This window comes from Cyclopterus lumpus, chromosome 17 (assembly GCF_009769545.1).
Source record: "Cyclopterus lumpus isolate fCycLum1 chromosome 17, fCycLum1.pri, whole genome shotgun sequence".
Lineage (NCBI taxonomy): Eukaryota > Metazoa > Chordata > Actinopteri > Perciformes > Cyclopteridae > Cyclopterus > Cyclopterus lumpus.
Window position 1 is genome coordinate 15,170,272 of NC_046982.1, and position 21,682 is coordinate 15,191,953.

The 21,682-nt window shown below is 40.1% G+C and overlaps 1 protein-coding gene across 1 annotated transcript; it reads right to left on the reverse strand.

Moving 5' to 3' along the window:
• Window positions 1-201: 201 nt before the first annotated feature.
• Window positions 202-20,042, reverse strand: LOC117746360 (unconventional myosin-VIIa-like). Its single transcript, XM_034555439.1, has 49 exons — window positions 20,031-20,042; window positions 19,770-19,871; window positions 18,558-18,710; window positions 18,075-18,143; window positions 17,841-17,956; window positions 17,633-17,760; window positions 17,341-17,483; window positions 16,915-17,028; window positions 16,515-16,668; window positions 15,805-15,881; window positions 15,520-15,639; window positions 15,107-15,249; window positions 14,807-15,017; window positions 14,536-14,671; window positions 14,279-14,445; window positions 13,966-14,106; window positions 12,802-12,960; window positions 12,514-12,606; window positions 12,134-12,228; window positions 11,793-11,877; window positions 11,576-11,677; window positions 11,237-11,353; window positions 10,898-11,122; window positions 10,507-10,785; window positions 10,248-10,400; window positions 10,071-10,139; window positions 9,841-9,965; window positions 9,507-9,633; window positions 9,107-9,226; window positions 8,383-8,556; window positions 7,985-8,212; window positions 7,416-7,583; window positions 7,123-7,240; window positions 6,721-6,847; window positions 6,426-6,595; window positions 6,133-6,314; window positions 5,706-5,815; window positions 5,354-5,508; window positions 4,419-4,572; window positions 4,131-4,286; window positions 3,415-3,520; window positions 3,002-3,115; window positions 2,641-2,728; window positions 2,456-2,562; window positions 2,171-2,356; window positions 1,891-2,007; window positions 1,711-1,794; window positions 1,384-1,497; window positions 202-1,244 (listed from the first exon to the last, which is right to left on the reverse strand). Exons 1-49 carry the CDS (start codon window positions 20,040-20,042, stop codon window positions 1,152-1,154), a joined length of 6,486 nt encoding a protein of 2,161 aa, XP_034411330.1. The 3' UTR covers window positions 202-1,151.
• Between the last annotated feature and the right edge of the window lie 1,640 nt (window positions 20,043-21,682).

Below are 21,682 nucleotides of genomic sequence, written 5' to 3' on the forward strand. Positions count from 1 at the left end.
GAGGAAAAGAAGAAGACGCACATTTACAGAAGGTATGATATTTCATAACTGTCTAAAACACATATTCTGTTAATAAACATTGAACCAGCGTTCAGCTAAGAACACTTAAGCTATTCAAACTTCAGAAATGCAATACAAAAATAAAACAAAAACTGAGACAATGTTTTCTGTTGAAAAAGTTTCATCTGTATTTTGCGGGCATCAGTTAATAACCTTGTCATTTTGAACAATGTTTGTCTGTCGTTCTGGATTTCAAAGAAAAGCTTTTCTCAACATTTATGGATGCTATTTACTGTTTTGTAATAGCCCCTTTCCTCTTATATATTTTCAATGGATATGAATAAACAAGATAATTAAATGTGGTGAATTTAGATGATAACCAAACATTTAATGAAAATGTCTTCATGCAGGATTTTCAGATAAAATCCTATATTTTGGCATATTTTAGGCTGCATGTATGTACAGAAAGCTGTGAGTCTATAAAACAGGAAAGTATGTTGAGTATCATGGTATGTTAATATAATTTTATTTCTCTAAGTAAAATTTTAAATGGGGGTCGTATTGTACTGCAGATACAAAAAATAGGGAATATATTCCAGTGTAAAGGGCACTTTGGGATGAATGGTGAAAAGGAAAGCTCACCACCACTTCATGCATTTATGTCTTGAAAACAATGCAAAATGGTAATTATCGTCATTGAGTGTGGAATTTTAAACATATAATACAAACCATATGAGTGAAATTAGATGTAATTCAGTCTAACAAAATATATGAAAACATCAAATTAATGCTACTAATCTACTGTAATCTAATTTATCTAGATGTGACTGCAATAGTTATTAATAAATCACAAAAAAGTCAATCGTATTAATCTAAAGGACACAGATTGATACCATTCATTTTACATGAACTCTCATCGACTCTCCGCAGTTCTCACAATGGCACGCTAGGAATTGTAGTCAAGACAAAATAAATTATAATGTGACAAATTTGAATAAAACTATCTTGTTTAGTAGAAGCAATCTGTATTCGTGCCAATTATGTCATTGTCATTTGTCATCACTGAAAGATGCAAATACATGAACGTAAAGGTATTGATCAAAGTGCATATAAATCACAGCTTCTCAGTCTATGCGTTTGCTCTTGAAGCCTCAGGAAAACATCTGGTTCCTCGGACGAACGTTCTGCCTCTGCCTCTCGTACATGGTGATGTACGATCTAAGAAGGTCCTCCATAGTGTGGGCCTAATAAAGGAGGAAATGTATTTGTCAGAAAATGTTTGAATTCAAAATAACCTGAACAGATTTATAGAATACTGTGTACTGGCGTGTGCACTGTGTATTTGGAGATTATGAAATTAAATTGAAAAGACAGCCATTTTACCTGTAAGGTTTCACAGACAAAGATGTTTCCCAAGGTGCCGATGGTCATCTCGAAGTAGCCGCCTTCGCTTTGGTACTCTGTGATGCGGCTGAATGGGTGCATGACAAGCAGCTCCTAAAAGGTTTAAAGTATGATTAAGATACATTAAGATGTAATCCTCCACTCCCCCTAATCGGTTATTATAAATATATTATATACTGAGATTACAAGTCACACACTAGATTTGATTCACAGTGAAATAAAATACTAAGAACAAACATAGACTGCACCTATATTATTACTGGTAAGGAAGAGGAAACATATTAGTACACATCATTTAAAACGTACCTTTGTATTTGGGTCTATTAAGCCAACCCCTTGCTTGCTGATGGCGATCAAAATTGTATTTGGGTAGCTATATTCACACGTTTGCTGCAAAGTAAATGCAAATGAAATCATAATGAGACAAAACAGCTTCCTCAAATTGTTGCCTGCCAACTTTGCGGTCTTTCCATCCTGATGACTCACTTTAACTTCAAAGAAGCCACAGCCGAAGGTTGGCCAACTGGAAATGCCTTTCAGGAATGCGATTTTGGCCTCCTGCACCGTGATACCACTCTGCTTGTTATAGGCAGAGATGATGTGCTGCGAGGAGGACAAAAAGCAAAGAGAGAAATACTCAGTGCACTCCACTTAACATGGACACATTCATGTAAAAGCCAGTTCTCTCCTGGTGCTTCTCCGAAAGAGATCCCTTTTTAGAAGAGGAATTGTCATACATTTCTGCCTGCCTCTTTCCTTCCTTTACCTTCTTCCATTCTTCAGGGGACATGATTTTTAACTGGTCAGCAGGAACAAGCTCCTTCAGCATTCTGGGGATCATGACAAACTGCGACCTGTCTGAATCTACTTCGACTCTGAAGAGCAGCCCGCCCAGGTCGGCCATGTCCTCTTTGGTGCAGTTGTGGTATCCACGCAGGTACCTGGGCTGCTCCTATGTGGCAGCAAAAAAAAAGAAGATGTGTCAAGACAATTCTGCGTGTGGAAAAAGTGTAAAAGCCAGCAGAATAAAGAGAGTGTTTTGGTGGCACACCTGTGGGAAATGGAAAGTGAGGTCTGCAATCAGGTCTTTCCCCGGGCTCACATTGAACCAGAGCTTTCTCTTGAAGATCACCCTGTAGGGCGTATTGGCCTGGTGGCCTGGGACACAAAACCTCAATTATCCATATGGAAAACTACTGACTGTGAAAACACAAAGGTGTCAGTATAAAGCATTACCTTCTTTCACTTTTTTTCCTTTCTTAAGAGTCTCTGAAGTCAGCCTTAAACTGTCAAAAAAATACTTCTGCTCGTCCAAGCTTACGACCTGAGAATTAAAAACAGAATGATATCAGTATGTTATACAGGTTCGAAGCACAGCCTTGGTTGTTCCAGTCACTAACTGTGAACAATTTTAGAGCTCATTGTCTCAACGTTTTTTAATTAAAGTGAGTCATATCATCAATGCAAACCAAAGCACAAAATGTCCCCTTAGGCTGTTTAGAAATCAATATAACATCTTTTTTGGGGGGTCAAAATACAATGTAATGAATAGCAAAAAAAAAAAAAATCAAACTGCAGGAATATTCCCCAACCCCACCTTGTTTGGTGTTTTCAGGTACAGGCCGTATCCTTCAGGGGAGCTCAGTTTGAGCTGAGAGGCGATACTGTAGCACAGGTCTTTGCTTGTGGTTGTCGACTTCACCTCAAATATCTGTAAGAACAGTACACATAGAAACCTTTACTGATATCTAAATGGTCATGTGATATGTTCATTAAATCAGGAAATTGGAAGCCATTTTAGAACCTCATCATAAAAAAAATATTTGGGAGAAAACTGCCCACGAATGGATAGACCCATAATAATAGAATAACCAAAAAGTGACTGAGTTTATTTAGCTCCAACTCCCCTCCATTAGAAAACAGAACAAAATCCTGCCAGTTAATATCAGTATCATGATCAAGTGCACACTAAGGACACCTTATATCAGTGTTTAGAGGCGAGTGTCTTACATCACTTGTGTCATTTGGAAAGTGGACTTTATGGAAGATCTGGGTGCTGTTCTGTTGGATGGCGTCCACTTCTACCGGATGGGGAGGAAGCTTCCTGGGTTCCTTACTGAGGGTACAAAGCAATCCAATGATGTATTGTACACACTATTGAGATATACTCCTCACTGATAATTCCTATTTCTTATTATGTCTAATACAGTAATGAACTGACAGGAATGAATAAATTACAACAAAAATATTTTTTAACACATTTCCATCTTCACACTCTTATTTTTCATTAAAGAATATTTTTTTGCTACAAATATTTGAATCTCAGCAGTGGTAGACACAAGAAAGCTTTGCAAAACTAATTTAAACTAAAGGGACGTATTGAAAAGGTAACACTTGGAAGACACTGCCAAGTTGCATTATGGTAGTAGTAGGATTGTAAAATGTTTGGAGCTTGACAAGAAAAAAAAAGGAACATCTCGTCATCTGAATTATGAGATTTTTGGTGTACCCCTTTAAAATAATATAAAAAATACACAGTTCAATACAATTTACTGTCAGTTCAGTAGCATCATTTCCTTAATATGTACTACCAGTTTTTCAAGTTACAAAAAGTCATGATGCATTCTGGACCTACCAGTAACAAACCCCTTGTACAGGATGTTGCAAGCATCACATTACATTCTACCTCTATTATTGCTTATTTCTGTATCTAATTTCAGCCTGACCTGCCCATCCCGCGCAGCCTCTGCAGGCAGCCAGGAGCCAGCTGGTCTCTGGGCCGAGACTCCAGGAAGCGCTGAGTGTGTCTCATCAAATTCTGACTGGGCGAGAACAAGCCCAAACACAGCCACATGAGCTGCCACCCACGCTCCATACTCAACCTGAGAGTGAGGGAGAGCAAGAAAAGCAAGGGGGGGGGGGGGAGGGGAGGGGGGGTCATCGAGTATTAGATATGTAGGCTCTTGATTATGTGTGAATGCTTTAACGTAGAGAAGTGCACACGGAGGGAGCACCTGCTGCTGTTGTTGGTCATCTGTCTCATAATCTGGCAGTAAATCTCGTCCTGCAGAGCTTCGTGCTGGGTGGCAGGACCAAAGATCTGGTCCGTCAGCTCTAAAGGGCTGCGAGCATGTTTGATGGGGTAGTCGCCCATGTACTTCAGGATAGGTAGCAGCCATGGTTAAGGATTCACACAGACAATACGCAACTAGACTAACTTCTGTATCACATAGTCCTTTATGTATTCCAGACCAGGTGTGCGAAACATACGGGCCGAGGGCCAGAACCGACCCGCTAAAGAAAGTCCAATTTGGCCCACTGGATGACTTTGTGCAGTAAACAAATACAAGAAAAAACAGACCACTTCCTACTTCTTCACAGTGGTAAAGGGGGAGCAAGTGCAATCGCTATGTTCAGAGCACCTTTCAGTGCTCAAGGAATATAATATTTGGCTATCAGGCTCATCGGGCAAAAGTACAATAAATTGCAAGGACAACTGTGAGCAGAAACCATAAATTAATTGTTTGAGGTTTTTGTTTTTAGTTGTAGCAGACAGACATTTCAGGCTGTTTATCATATGTTTTGTAAATTAATTGTTCATTAATTTTGTAATTTTTCAGAATATACTTGTACCTCTTTACACTTAAATAAATAGTCAAAATAGGAGGCGTTGCTATTTATAGGTTATTTTGCAATATTTGTACTGGTCTGGCCCACATCAAAACAACATTATTATCTGACAAAGCTGTTTTCTCAACATTAGCAAAACCCAAAGAAAATCCTTGCAACAGAATACAGTTTAGAAAATCCCCTGAACCAGGTGGATAGTTTGGGGTTTTAACAAGGTCAACATTATCAAATGTTTCAGCTGTTACTGAAACAGTGATGTGTGGAACAGCCTCCAAACTGGCCCTCATCTGCAAACGGGAAGCATTAGTTTTAAGGATATCAGTGAAGGTGCTGCAGGCCAGGTTGCTGAGATCAGAGTTGTGGGCCAGGCTCCTCATTAGGGGCTGTTTGAGAGGTTCTCTGGAGCTCGCCCACAGCCTCTCCCTGTTCACCCCTTTGGAGGCACCCTGTCGACCGGCATCTCTAACTGCAGGCCTGCGACATGGAGAAAACGGTGTGAGCACCTCAGTCCTGCTTGTTTCCTGAGATTGTTTTGCTCTTTGCAACACTTAAAACAACCTGGCATTCATATAGAGTAAACATGTTGTCATGATGTCTGACATGTAGTTAGATGAATATTCATAATTTTCATTTGAAAAATAACTATATATAACTCATATGATTATTAATACCTGAAGTTGTCAAATGCAAACTCCTTTAATGAGGTAGGAGCCACTGTTTCGTTTCTCTGTGTGGCATTTTGTGTTGTTGAAGGTTTCCTCTGGCCCGGACTGAGCAGCTCCTGAGGGGTCAGAGGCAGGTAATTAGTGACACCATAAGGGGGGCTTATCCAAACCATCATACCCATGGATCCAATGCTGCATCCATAGACCTGAAAGATCACTATGCAATATTTGCATGTGCATGTAGACTTGAATACATTTAATTAATGTTTTTTTTGTAAATTTGTCTTTATTTTTTGATACGTTGTCACATTATGCAAACACAAAACAATTTTATAGGCTATTTTTATATACTGATTTAAAATGTCCTTTTTTTATATAGTGAAGTTGAATGGTGAAATATATACATTTTACAGTAAAAGATGGATAACTCTACCAGCATAACGTCAGTGGGCTTCTCGAGAGTCGGCAGAAACTGCACCGTATCCTTATGGACCGCTCCGCTGGCACTGGTCCGCTGGTTGGTAACGTTCATCCAGTCCTTACCAGGAGAACCTTTTGCATCTTTCTCTATGAACAGAAGGTCGCCTTGTTTACAAACCTGAAACGTGGGGTCATCTGTAGAAGGAAAGAAAAAAGAGAGGCAGATGTGTTTTTTGTGCATGTATGGGATATTCTGCATGCGTCCAAGTGTGTTTGAGCCTAATACTAAACACAATGTAGTCTTACCTAGTCTACTGGCATCCTGTTGAGCCAATGCGTACACTGAGCGCTGTCTAAGCCCATCCAGGTTTCTCTCAATAAGTTCGGCCATGTCCTCAGCTTCACCAGCTTTCAGGACAAACTCTCCATTGACTGTGGCCAAACTCAGGGACTCAGGGTCACGGAAATGGCTGTCACTAGACAGGTTATATACATCAAAGTATTATTTGTTTGATACTTTTACCCAGTTAGACGTTTTTGCAAGGGAGTACATTTAAAACAAAAATAATTATATCAGCAGAACAACATAAATTGTCCATACCTAATCATGTGTACTGCCTTTACTTCTAGGTAAGGAATCTCAAGGAGGCACTTGTCTCTGCCATCCATGAAGAAGATGCCACTCCCGTTTAGAGCCACAAAAAATCTGCTTTTGGTCAAAGGAGGTCCTGTGGACAGATATGGGAATGCAATGTTTCAGAAGCAGGGTTGTAAGCGGTCTGCCATTTCTTAAATTCTAACTGCTGAGTTCAGTGTGGGTGCACACACATATGAATAACAATAATTTGTGACATTCATCTGCAGTAAACCCAGCTGCAATAAAAATACTTTTTTTCAACGTTGTTTTTTTTTTTTTTTACATTAAGTCTAAACCTCTCTGGGTGTTGAGGATGTGTATTACATGTTAAATACTGCAGGTAATATACGCTGTATGATAACTGACCTGACATCAATGTAGCTTCATAAAACTTGGAGAAGTGCAGGGGCCATGTGTGTTGGGCGTTTTTGACCAGTTCTCCTTTTACGCTGTCTGTTTCATGCTTCTTGTTGACATATGGACCCTGTAGGATCAGAAGGTAAGAATGATCCCGAGGTGACTCGCCTTTATTGTACTGTGAACAAAATTAATCAGCTTTCTTTTTTAACATTGCACATGGCATACACAAATTAGTGTCATGTTTATATAATGCATTAAGTATCTCATTTTGGCCTGTTGTGTGATTGTATGCACTATACCTTTAAGTGTGCTGCGCTGATGAGCTGGACCCACTTTGTCATCGATTTGTGCTCAATAAGTGTCGTGGCGATGCATTCCTCCACCACCTTATGGACGTTGTCTTTGTTGTATGCAGACCCAAACTGGATGTAATAGTGCTGTGCTGCCAGCTGGACGTATAGATCCTCCTGAGAGATGCAATACATTTTTAATATACATAGTTTCCAGAAATCTAAACAAATTGTTGCTTATTTTAGATTGGTAATTTATATCATGTAACATGCGGCAACAGTCGCTAATTTACATATTTAGCAGATAACGAGTAACATTATGATGCTAACCTCAAAATTGTTATTGGTGCCTCGTGTAACACCAAGCAGTGGATATAATTAGCCTGTTAAAGAACTCTTACTTCACCATATAGAAAGGTGGAGAGAGGAGGACTTAGGGGTACACATGTTGTGCTTTTTCAATATTAAATAAATCCTGTGACCATACAAATGTTGGGTTCTGTCTTTTAGCTTCACACCAGAAATGAAGTTATAATAAATATGTCAAAGTAAACAGTCCTCTCACTCCTGAGCCTCACCTTCTCACTGCTGTACTCTCCCGTCTTGATTCCCTTGATAACCTGTTTGTAGATTAGATCTGTGCTGATGGGGTCTACTGAGCAGTCATGCCAAGGTGTGAACTGTTCCTTGCGGATGGAAAGTGTCCAGGGGGTGTCCTTCTCCTCCTTGCCCTGCCTCCTCATCTCCTGCTCGCACTGAGACACTGCGTCCAATACATGCTTCCCACAGCTGCCCAGAGACCACATCTGGAGAGGAAAGACGGGTTTAAGTGAGTGGGGTTCTTTACAATCTTTTGATCTGGAATTTAGCACTGATTAAACCATATTTAATCACTGGACTCGCCAGCTTATGTACACTTTTGTTTGCAAATAGAGGAGGGATAAGACGAGACAAGAGATGAGGAAGTAAAGCTCACCTTTTCATAGAGACTGATATACAGGGAGAATCCATATGTGTCTCGAAGATCAATCTTGTCAGCCACAGCTTGACAGACTTCAGCAGAGGTGGAGGCCGAGTCCACCTGTAGACGGACTGTGCGGTCGTCTATCACAGTCACAGACACATCTATGGGCTCCTTGGACATGGCAGCCTGTCAGGAGGGAGAAGAAAGATAAGACTGGATTGAAATTAGGCTTAAGTGGTATTAAGGTATGCCAGGGTATTTAGAAATCCCGACAGTATGATTGTCAATACCATCATGAATACAGAAGCTGCAAACATTCTATGATGCTGTATGGATGTGATTTATAGGAGTGCACAGCACGCGCCACCAGAGGTTAGTCTCTGCTTGTGGAACAGGCAGTTAACAGACTAGTAATATAAGAACATTTCCTCTGCTACATTTTGGTGTAATATGCAGTTCATAGCCACATGATTTTATTCAACTGCCAGTCTGCCACTGCCACCTGTGAATGAGCTCTGTCCACCGACGTGTCCGTACCCTCTGTATATGTAACGTTACTGAGTTTAACACACCGGGAAGTATTAAAAATAGATCTTCCAAATGCTAGAAATTCAAGAAAATAATACAATATTTTAAAGTGAAACTTTAAATTGATGCTGCTCAAGAAAAAAACAAAACGTGTGTTTTGAATGTCTAAAGACGATGCAGACAAAAACATGTGATTCAGTGTTTCTACCTGTTCCTCTATCCAACAGGGCAACTCTTTTCTTCCTCCGTTGGCTATGATACGACGCAGGCGCTCAGTACAGTATTCTTCGTAACCACTTGGACCTCTACGGATAAAACTCTCCAAATACTGTGGAACAGAGAAGAATATTATATGTTCAATAGAATACACCACCAAATAAATATTGATTACTATTTAAACCAAAATGATGTGAAAACATTTAAATTATTTGAGCGGACCCAGGACATTTGACTGTTGCATTAAACATTCAGGTTACAGAAGACGATAAGGATGCATGTTGAGTGAAGGTGTCCATTATTTCCATATTCAACTTGAACTTTTTCAGTTTTTTATTGTGTAATCTGAGGTTTTTAGCTGCTGTTTTACTGAATGCTTGCTGCAGACTGACCTTTATGAAGAGCTCTGTGGGGGGGAAGATCCCAAGACAGATGGAAAGAAGGATCCAACCTTGCATATGGCTCTTCCTGTTCTTATTGTTCACCAGCTGCTTACAGATCTGGCAGTAAATCTCATCCCTGCACAGGCCATGAAACATGAAAGAAACAGTGATAAACAAGACAGTATCAGAGCATCAGAAGAACTGGCCAATGAATGCAAGAAGATGCAGGAGAACCTCCAGGACTTCAGAAGGCCGTTAACATGTTAATGATGGGAAAAAAAGAAACAAATTGAAATAGTATACGTCTTATGTTATAAGTTTCTCCCAATCATGTCATCTCTACCTTATGTCTGGTCTCGATAGAGCGTATCCGAGGATAATGTGTAGTTTTTCCAAAGATGAAAGTGGCCGATCCAGTGTCGGGCCCTCTCCGATCAAAATGTCTTCGTCCTCTGCAAAGTTTTCTGGCTGGAAAAAATGATGGGCAAAAGAACAAATTAGCAAAAGACGCTCATAATGAATCAACACAGAAATAATGAGAGGGACGAGCGCCATAGCAACAGCAGTTCTGACCTCCTCTGTAATGACAGAAGCTTTTCTGTTTCCAGTGCCAAGCTTTTTCTTGTTCTTCCTCAGTATTATCTATTCAGAAAAGGCATGATAATTAGAGGGTAATGACTGTTGTTTGACATTCAAGGTGATCTCCTGTATTATACAGCAGCAGAAAACAAGCTGTTTGTAATGTGTTACCTGGTCCAGTCCCACCAGGTGGCTCAGCCTCCGGCCTTGGCTTTGAGGTTGAGGACGGATGGTGCCGGATGCTTGAGACATTGCGTCCACAGTTTTTGGTTCTGGTATGTCCCCCATGAAACGCAGTATAATCCACCATACAGTCAGACATGCCTGAAGGAAAAATGAGGAGAAACTGGAGGTGAGCTTTGGCAAAAGATGGAAATATTTGCAGCTGGCAGCAAGACAGCTGCGTCTTTGTTACTCTCAGTGCGCTCACCAGTGCATCGCCCTCGTCATCGTGGGGCAGAAGCGGCTGCTTGAGTCTCTGGTTGAAGTGCGTGTGGCCGGTGTTGCTCTGGAAGTGAAGGATGCTGAACCGGTAGAAGGAAAACAAATCACTGGCGTCATCAAACTGGTCGTCCTCCTCTTCCAGCGATGGGGTTGGGGTTGATGGGGGTGAGGCTGCGGCGATGATTTCCAACTGTGCGATGATTTCCAACGGTGTTGTCTCCACGGTGGTTTCCTCCACCGGCTCTGGCACGTTCTTCTCCTTCTCCTTCTTATTCTTATTCTTCTTCTTCTTCTTCTTCTTCTTCTTAAAAGCCATATTATAATTCACATGTATTAATGTCACATTACCGGATTACACAACTAAAATATTGTCTCACCTCAAATTCATCTGATGGTGGTGCTTCCTGTTTGACCACTTCCACAGGAGGCGTGGGCTGGAGGTCATACGCGTGGTCCTCTGAATCCTGTTCAACAGTCGGCTCAGGCTCCTCTTCAGCTGGTTGTGATTGAGCGATGACTATCAGCCGCTGCTGAAGCTCCGACGCAATCTTCTCCGAAGCAATCCTCTCCTGGTTCTCTTTCTCCAGACGCAAAAGGGAGGCCTGGGAGGCGGGTTGGGTGGAGAGAAGATACAGAAACAGGAGGTGAAAGGGTTTATTAATACCACATGCCTGTTTCATAACATTTATGTTATGTTCAAGACTTTCAACTCTTACATCATCCCTCATCTTGGTTGCTATTCTTCTGGCCAGGAGTCCTCTTCTGCAGGCTTGGAGCAGTATGACGGCCTTTCTCTTCTGCTTCCAGCCCTTCCTCACCTGGTAGCCTCGAACCTACAGTTTATCAGAAATGATTTATTATCTTATTTAATAATTCAATACATGTTTGTGTTGCAAATGTAGTGGTAAAACCACTTCTAAAAATAAAATGTTATAAAACATACATACATTATATATATATATATATATACAAATAAACCAACAAATTCAACCTGGGACACCAAAATTGGAATAAAGCTACACTGTAAGCTAATTTACAATATGTAAAGTGCATGCCTGGCTTTGTATGGTGATTGCTGCTGCTCGCTGTCTTTGGTACTGGATCCGTAGCTTCCGGCTACGGATCTTTGATGCCAGCCGGTAAATGCCGTCCAGGAGCTGGTTGAAGCAAGAGTTAAAACAAAGATCAAGGTCACTTGTTATAGCAAACATCAAAGAGAGAGCATGGCGTCAGCTATACACTCTGCGTTGTATGAAAGGTTACTAATCAGACCTTTCTTCTCATTTGCTTCTGTTTGTGAGCTCTCCACTGCTTCTGCAACACCACAGCTGCTGTCCGCTTCTTCAGGAAAGACTTTCTATCAAATAAGCAAAAATAAATAAAAAAATGAATAAGAAAGAAACTTCCCTCACCCACACATACATTTTTGTAGGTCTTTTTCTATGACACCATATTTCATCTTGAATCTCAATAAAATAACGGCGAAAATATAGTAGTACCCAGACCTTTTGAGATAAAAAAAAAAAAAAAAGACAATGTACCCATGACCTCATTCAGTTCTTCGTTCATTATCTCTATGTGATTACCAATGTCACTCTTTTTAGAAGTTTCACCTGTCTTTGTATCCCAGCATGACTCTCTGGATCACCAGAGCGATCCTGCTGAGCTGTTGTTCCCTCAGTCGTTCCAGGACGGCGTCATGTGCATCCTGAAATAAAGGGGAAAAAGACGCATTTCTACTTTTTGATTTAAAAACATTGTTGCGATCAAATGCCATAATGTTCCAAGATTACGTTATCCAAATACAAAACAACTAAATCAAGTAAACTGCAGCACACAGTAAGGATTTAATGTCAACGGTTTAGCAGCTAGTTCGTAATCCTGATACTTCTTTACCAGTTTATATTGTTACTGTTAATCTGCAGTGATTTTCTACTGTGTTGAAACAGTAAAGCTGTGGCACAGCATGGTTTGAATTATACGTTTTCCTCACCCTGAGGAAGATCTTGGTCCTGCCTATTTTCCACTCGTCGGCTTCTTCAAACACGGTCTGGCAGATGGCTTTACAACAGGCAGCAGCTGTCTCCTGGAGAGACAATAAAGATGCTGAAGAGACACTAATGACAGCCCAAATTCCTCCAGGGGAAAGACGATAAAGAAGTAAACATGTGGCCATCATAATCGCGTGAACAGTATTATCCTGAGTGACATTAAGCAATAACATTTTAGATTCCACAAAGATTTTATGAAATCATTGTAACGTAGGATCAACACGACTAACAGTTCTGGGGTCGCAGACGGTCGTCTTCAGGAGCACCCTGTAGCGCTTCAGGAATTCCTCGAAGGTGTGGCGAATTGGGTATCCCATCTTCCGGATGCGGATGGTGTCCATCATGCCCGAGTATCTCAGCTGACGGATACAGAGCTCTCTGTCAAGCATCTAGAGGAGAGCACATTAGAGGGGTTTTGTATATTCTGTCCATATGGGCCAGAGTAGCATTATTGTTTTCTTCATACACCGAACCAGCTAAATTAAGTCCACCGTTAATATTATTACATCATATATATATATATATATACTATATATACATATATAGGTTTTTATTTTTTTCTTGTAATATATGATGTAATATTATTATTATTATTATTATATCATATATAATAATAATAATAATAATAATAATAGAAAATACATATATTTTCTTCTAATATATGATGCAATAATATTTACAGTGGAATGAAGTCCACTGTTAATATTATTACATCATATATTACAAGAAAAAAAAAAATATATATATATATATATATATATATATATATATATATATATATATATATATATATATATGTTGAGATATTTCAATGGATGTACAGTATTTAAACTTGCTCATGGCACAATAAGAAAACTCAGGGGATCGAAACGCTGTAGTAGGAAGATAATTCATCCTCTGGGGACCATGAATGACTGTATAAAAGTGTGTGGCAAACCATCAATAATGTGTTCCCATCAGACCAACTTCTTTCACAACAACAATGCCACTAACATGGTGGAAAAAAAATTAATTATACTAATTTAAATGGGTGAGGAAAGCTTCCCAGTTACTACTCCACACTGTATATTAGCAGGTCATATTTTTCCGGAAATTTGGTGAATTACTTTATGGCACAAAACAGGAAGAGTTTGTTGTTTATCCAGTGCAAGGACAGATGGTAGGGGGGGCTGAATGGCAGATGGGGAAATTAATTTGATCTTCTTCAGTTAAGGGAAAGGAGAACAAAATCCAATGTAGACAGACTCAAAGCAACATCTTCATTTTTTTTTGTAGGATTTTTGTAAACACTTACACAAACACTAATGCAACTTTTCTCAACCCTCATCTCATCTGTTAATCGAACATAATTGCCCAATTATACAGTAATGTTTAAAAACTCTTGTGTCATTCACCTTGGACTGCTTTTCATTGTTGGGTTTGAAGCAGCGGATGAAGAACGGCTGACAGGCGGACAAAGCCTTCATGAGGGAGTCCAGAGACTGGCGGAACTGACCGCTCAGCGTCACCACCTGTTTGCGGTTGTCAGTCTGAGCCTGCAGACGATAGAGAGGAAAATGTGGAAAATGTGTGTTAATTGGAAATTGTCACAAAATGTCTCTGTCACTGTATACCAATATGCACCACAAAGAGTCCATCAAAACAAGTGGACTATTTTTGTAGCAATATGAAAGTATATGGCATGCTGATGAGGTTATACTTTCATACCCGTAGAGAGCTCTTTGGTGTCATGATGATTTTTTTGTTGTTACTAATCTTCCCAACATTGGTTGAAAGCTCAGTCTCAAATATCTGACGTAGCAGCTTATTGGTGGTCATTTCAACCATCTTGATTATGTCAAAAAAGACGGCATCTCTGTTCTTTTCCAGGAACCCTAAACAGAAAAACAACAACATTGCTAAGCGCCTCACATTACGCAATTAGTCTTTGGTTTTGACTTTTGTGTTGCATTTTGCCTTTGTACCTTTGGAGTCATAGTGAACCCGGCCTGCAAAGTGGCAAATGCCAAAGTGTGTGTCGTGTTCATGTTTGGAGGCGATGTATGTCTTGTTCCCTCTGTGTTGCTGGTTCATCTTGTTCAGCAAGGTCAAGTCTGAGCCCTGTGACACACCAAACAATATTTTGAATTAAAAACAAGTGGAAATGTGTTACTGTACTAGCAGGTTATAAAGAGAAAGCATAAACACTGTTTGGTGTATTGACTAAAAAAGCAATACAGTATATGGCCTCAGCACCTTTGGAAAGTGGCTTTCTTCATCAATAAGAGCCAGCAGGTTACAGGGTTTCACAGCCAGAACATCCAAGATGTTTTGATTGTCACTAAATTTGATGTTATTCCAGGGAATGTCCTCTTTACGGTACTCCTTCTGCTCCAGCTTGAAGATGTGGCCCACAAAGAACTGCTGCAGCTTTTCGTTGGCAAAATTAATGCACAGCTGCTCAAAGCTGTGAAGCGACAGGAGGACATTACGTTTTAAATAACCACAGAGTTGTGCTACGCTCGGCTTGAAGGGAGTGTGAAGAAATGTCCTGACCTGTTTGTGTTGAAGTTCTCAAAGCCAAAGATATCCAGCAGGCCAATGGACAGGAAGGAGGATTTGGGGCTGCCGGTAAACCTCTTAGAGATGACGCCGTTGATTTTCCCAACAATCCATATGAACAAATTATTGTAGATTGCCTGAGAGATCGGCCACAAATAACAGGTGAATATTAAGCAATACAATTTATTTGTGACTGGATGGTTGTTTGTTTAAATCCCTTGTTCCCCCCCCCCCCCCCCTGCAACAACCCCTTTCTCTTTTACTTAAAAATGGTCTCATGCTGCTGAATTGGCATCCAAAATCCAACATTTAGACGGTAATGTTTGTCGGAATTCGATTAATCCAGAATCAGGAATCAGGATCAAATAATCTGCAGCAATCTGATTTACTGCCAATGGCTTCATTACCTTGACAAAGGCATCTCTACAGTCAGCGGCTTGTTCGGCGCTGAGGGGTTTGGTCACCCTCTCTCTGTTGGTCATGAAGGAACGATGGGTCAAACTCGTCGCCAGGGAAGACTTGTGGACCTGAAAAGAACAAACACAGACTTTCATAATGTAATGCTGCACAATGAAGATCTGTTATGACGCAGCTGGTTCATGTTCACTCAATCTTCTATTTGCAACGCAATGTGAAAAACATACCGGATCTCGTTTTCTCACTAAATATGAGCGAAGAGAGGAAGTGCTCACCTCCAGTATTGATGCTGCGATGCTGAAGTGTTCTGACTTGCTGACGTCACTGGTTTCCAAGTTATTTTGCGTGTTTGCTGGTGGGAATCAAAAGTATTTGACAATTGGCAGTGTAGAGGCAGACTGGACATGGGGGAGAGAGAACTGTATGACATGGAATCAAAACCAGGAAGTTGCGGCGCTACCAAGTACAATTCAGAGGTACTGTACTTGAGTACTTCCAAATTATGCTACTTTATCCGTCTACTCCATCACATATCAGGGGGAAGTTTATTTACATTTATTTACCAGATGTAGTTACTTTGCAGATTAAGTTATTATACACAACACCTTTGATGATCTTATAAAATAGAATGCATTGCTTAAGGTTAATCTACCCAACAGAATATACATTTTAATTTAGAAATGTAATTCACCTCAACCAGCTGCTCTAGAAAATGCTGTTTATACATTTATGTATCACAGATGACCATCCATAACACGGACAGTGGCTGTTTATTCACATATTATACTTGTACTTTGATACATTAAGTACATTGTATTGCAGGACTTTTAATTGTAGTCGAGTATTTTTATATTGTGGTGCATTGCTTAGGATTAGAGTATGGTTGTGTTATCATGTTGAATGTATGCTCCCTCTGTTTTATCAACATTATTTAAATTTGTATTTTAAAAGAAAAACAACAGTAATCTAAAATGCACACACTCACCCTGGAAGCAGATGTTTCCCAGGTGTAATATGGCTGCCAGCAGCTTGACGATTCTCTGACACTGGCTCTCTGAGAAGGTCAGGATTTTCATGGCGGAACAAATTCTTTTGTAGTCTTTAGCATCGTTCCTGCCTTCACACGCGATACTGCCACCCTGCAGCACATGAGAGGAATGGTTTTAGATTTTAGATTAGATATTACTTTATTCATCCTAGGGGGACATTTTTTGAAGCACCAGCAAACGTGTTTACAATCATACAATACAATAACATAAAATAAAATAGCAGGGCATATTACATTTAAGAATTTAAATAATAAAGGAAATGAAAATGTAAAAATTAAATACAAATATTATGTGTTTGCTTTTGCTAAAATGAGCTGCCGGTAGCTATTGTAATACCTTAGAAAGGAATTTGTATTCCTTAGCATCTCCAAGGCTCAACGTTTTCTTCTCCTCTGCCGTGATTCCTGCCAGAATGCAGTAAAACATGTGGTAGTTTCTCTCCTCCAGGGCCTGAGTTTGTGGAGCAAAAATGCACTATTATTGCAAAAAAAAGATGAACTAACGGTGTTTGTAAGGTGTCGCTTTTCGGTCATGTGGGTGTAAATGAACACAGTCAAATGAGCTAGAAACATTTCATATGGTTTTGTGTATTTTTACTCCCCAGTACAGTGAACGAGAGAGCTGACAGGCAACATGGAATGATTTACCTATACTTTCCAGGAACATGGGAGATTGTTGACCATGATAACAGCAGTTTAATAGGTCCACAGCTTAAATCTGCCCAGATAAGAGGAGCTGGGTGTTTGGACAGAGCTAACTCACCTGATGGCAGACACGAGACTTCTCCAGAAGATACTGTTCCACACGAGCACCCTCAATCACTCCGTCCTTATTGAAAAAGATCTCCAAATACTTCCCAAAGCGACTGGAGTTGTCATTGCGGACTGTTTTTGCATTTCCAAACGCTGCATGGGACAGAACAGGGACGTTTGAGCACTGATTGTTTTCCCCTTATTCTGTGTATGCATGTGTGTCAACAGGCAGGTGTTGCCTGTCTGTTGAGTACAACTGCATGTCTTGGTGTAATTGAAGAACAGTTGTGTTGATGTAGTACCTTCCAGTATTGGGTTAGACTCCAGGATCTGCTGTTCAATCTGCTGCTCACAGAGCTCACCGCTGACTGCTGCCAAGTACTGCAGGATCAGCTTTGTGCTCTCGGTCTTCCCTGCTCCTGACTCCCCACTGAGGAAAAAACAGAAAGAATGAATTTGTAACTCTATTGAAGACTGTTTACAGTTTACAGCAGAGTGATTTATTCTGACCTGATGATGCAGCACTGGTTCCTGAGGTGACGTGTCATGTTAGAGTAGCAGGATTCAGCAATGGCAAAGATGTGCGGAGGGAGTTCCCCAAGCTTTCGACCATGGTACAACTGCACCTGAAGGACAAGAGATACACACGTGAATCACCACTGTAATCTATGATGAAGAGACTCAAAGTTAGATGATGAAGGGTGAATGCACTGTTGCACTATTAGTAGTAACTACCACCCTCACCTGGTCCTCTGAATACAAAGGGAAATCCTGATATGGATTCACTGCCACCAGCACTGAGCCGGTGTAGGTCTACAATCAGAAGAAAATGACTGCGTTAGACATTTAGTATAGAGGACAGTTAATTTATCCAGATTATTGGCAACCACGATTTAGTATGAAATGCTCATTAAAAAATGTCAAATTTGGTTTTGTTTATAGTAAAGAAATATCATTTTGTGATGAGCCCTTTAAATAATGATGTAACATAAAGCTTGAAAAAATGATTTTGCTTGTTTCTGTTGAAAGAAATCACCTTATTAAAAGAAGATACTTCAATCCAGTGTGTATTTCTACACTTTCCAGTGATCAAGCTTAATTCAAGATTCTTGCAAATCAATATTTCAGGTGAAACTGCACTTGCAAATGACAAATGAATTCCCCCCAGTGGCCGGTAGCTCACTTTCAAAGGTATACTACAGTTTGCGTGTTGCATGTGTGCCTTACATAGATGATGCTTTGTTTGTGTCGGAGAAGGAGGTTCCTGAGGACGCCGGCCTCTGTCATATCTCCAAGTTTGATCATGTCATCCACACCCTCCACTGATGTAGGGTGCATGATCCTGAGAGAGGCTTCCAGCTCCTGGGAAAGACTCTGCTCCTGGGAGGTCAAAGTAAGAAACTCGAATTACCGCCTTGTGGTTGCATCCCTCCGCCAAATAGTCAAGTTACAGTTTCCGTTCATGTCTGTCCAAAATGTCATCACTTTATAATTTGATCATATTAGACATTGAAGTGAAACTGGCGCATGCACTCCGCTGCTACTTCCTCAAGCTGTCAGAGCTAATGATACTATGAAGCTCACACTGTCACTAACTGCACTCGCTCAATAAATAGCAAATCCTCTGAAAAAAACTAAAAAGCAATTTCAGAGATAAGCAGACAGAAGGATTTACAACAGTCCAGGATGTCAAACTGATTCATCAGCAACAACTGGTTAAAAAGATAAAAGCTAAAACCTACAGATCACTGTAGAAGTGAATGAAATTAAGGAGCAGCAATGTGCCTGTAAAGCTCTTGTGTTCACTGTGACAATCATTAAACAGCAAAAAGCAGCTTCAGTCGCTTGTTTAGCACAGATGTGCTAACGCTAGTTAAAGATGTGCTAACGTTCGCTGCTAACGTTAGCTCCGCAGTTTAAGAAACGTATATCTCCTTCCAACGAATATCTTTATTACACAACGTTTCACTGTGACTAACAAAACCTTCCCGAAAATTAAAGAAAATCTGGAGCAATTGATGAGAATCTATAGAGCAGAGCCGGTTTGTTGACTAACCCGGTCCGAGCTGGCCGACGCAACGCTATCATTGGCCAGTCTGGATTTTATTGTGGGGCTTAGCGAAGGATCAATTGGCATAATTATCATCAATTATTGAGCTTTGGCCAAAAATATGTTTGTAATGTTACAGTGACCTTGACATTTCACATTTAACCACAACAGAAATCAAATTAGTTCCTTCTCAAATCCAAATGGACATTTGAGCCAATTTTTAGAAGGTCCTTCAATTGGCGTTCATGAGATATCGCATTTGTGAGAATGATCCGGACAAATGGACAACCCGAGGAGGCGTAATAAAAGGTGGATCCCAGCTGAAACTGTTTTTATGATGCTTCAACATATTAATTTAGCTGTTTAATTAGCCAGCAAGGAGTGTTTACCTTTCCCCCATCGTCCACCAGTAACCGTTGGCCAGATGGTGTTACTTTGACCCTCGCTCCAATGGGGACCCCGATATCAGAGTCCACCCAGACCCACTCCCCCTGAAAATACAGAGCACATATGTTAATATAATTATACGGCATTTATGATGTGACTAACTTTATCAGTTTCCTTGAATGAATGACTGCAGGGAAGTCTTTTCTGGTAAGCAGTAATCTCATCTATAAAATCCATGCTCGTAACCAATTTTTTCAGCTTACCTTTCTCAGCATCGCCACTTCTCAGTGTTCCCACTCCCTACATAAAGAAATGTATATATTGAGTTGCAAAGTTTTATAGAAATGGCAAAAGTGATTACAAAAAATCATGTTCAGCTAAAATTAGTATTACAGAAAACTTAACTCGTGGTAAACAGTATTTAATTTAAAGCCCTTTGTTGTGCTCAATGCCCATGTAGTGGTTACAGTTAGAACAAAACATGAAATGTAACATAATAATTAGGAGATCTACCTTTCAGTCCTTTTATATGTGATCTTCATTGATTCCCACTCTTCGAAGGTGCTGTAGAGCTGCTGTTTGTCACGACGACCTCCTGAATCAGTCTCAATATGAAGGAGGAAGAGGTGCAGCTCTCCTCTGACTGACAGATTGATTTTTATGGCACTTTGACTTTGAACCTGCTGAGGCAGAAAGGAAGAGGAAGATAAACTGATCTTACACACAGAGGTTATATCATATCAGTCTTGTCTTCACATGGCCACTCTGATCACATTTTCTTCTTTTTTTTATCTAATGGGGAAATCTGCAACGTAGTCTGATGCCAACAAATCCATGGCTGTCATGTAAAAATACAAATCAGATGTTTTTTTAGAACAAGCTCATTCATATATTGTTATTAAACAACTCTTTATATGAATGGCCATGACGTAGAATGACGAGTCATACGAGTGTTGTAATGAATTTATGTACAGCCTTTGGACCGTGGCGCTGTAAATCCAAGGAGGCATCTCAAGAACTGTCATGGCAATAATTAATTGATTAAACAAACTATTCCTCCTATACTTTTGAATTGAAGGAGGACCAACTTTAGGCATATTTGTCTGGTGGTACAATTGTAATACAATGATATCAGTTATCTGTGTCAGGTTAGAAGTTGGACTTTATACCATAAGGGTAACTTACCTCTTATAGGAAAATGTGAGTTATCTGCATACTATTAAAATAAAGTAATATAGTTGTGTGGGTTTAAAGTCAAACAGATGGGGAGTCACTGGCATCAGTGTGTTTAGCTCTAAAAAGGAATTCTCCTCAATCTTTAGAAAGGAAAATAAATCATAAACAACACTTTACTGCCATTTGCCCGTGCTACTGTTCCAAAGGTAAGTCCCTTCAACACTGCCTGTTGACTTGGTGATGCTAAACATCTGCCTGATCTTTAAATTCATTTTTTTCTTCAGTTCAGAATTAAATCAGTTTTCCTGTGTCCCCCACTACAGATGGCCTTTTCATATACAAGTAATTTGATGCATTGTTAAGAACAAGTGTCTTGTATAGGAGCCTTAAGCAGACATGAACATTAAGGAGGATGGGGGTGGATTTATACAATACCTGTTTCTTATAAAGGCGCGGTCATTAACAGTGCCACAAGTCTCTTCCTCATTAGTTTATATGCTGGTGCAGTGGGTTTATGGTAGTTTAATTACAAACACTCGGTGGCAATAAAGAACAGAGAGAGATTATCTATGTATTCCCAATATAAACAGAAAGCCAGAAGAGGGCCGTGCCATAGTTCATTAGAAGCATCGGTGTGTCACTGGCAGCAGAGATGACGCACTCCTCTTCAGTGACTTTAGCGTCGTCACCACCAACATGTAGCTATCTTTGAACTGATTTAAAGAAGAAAAGAACAAAA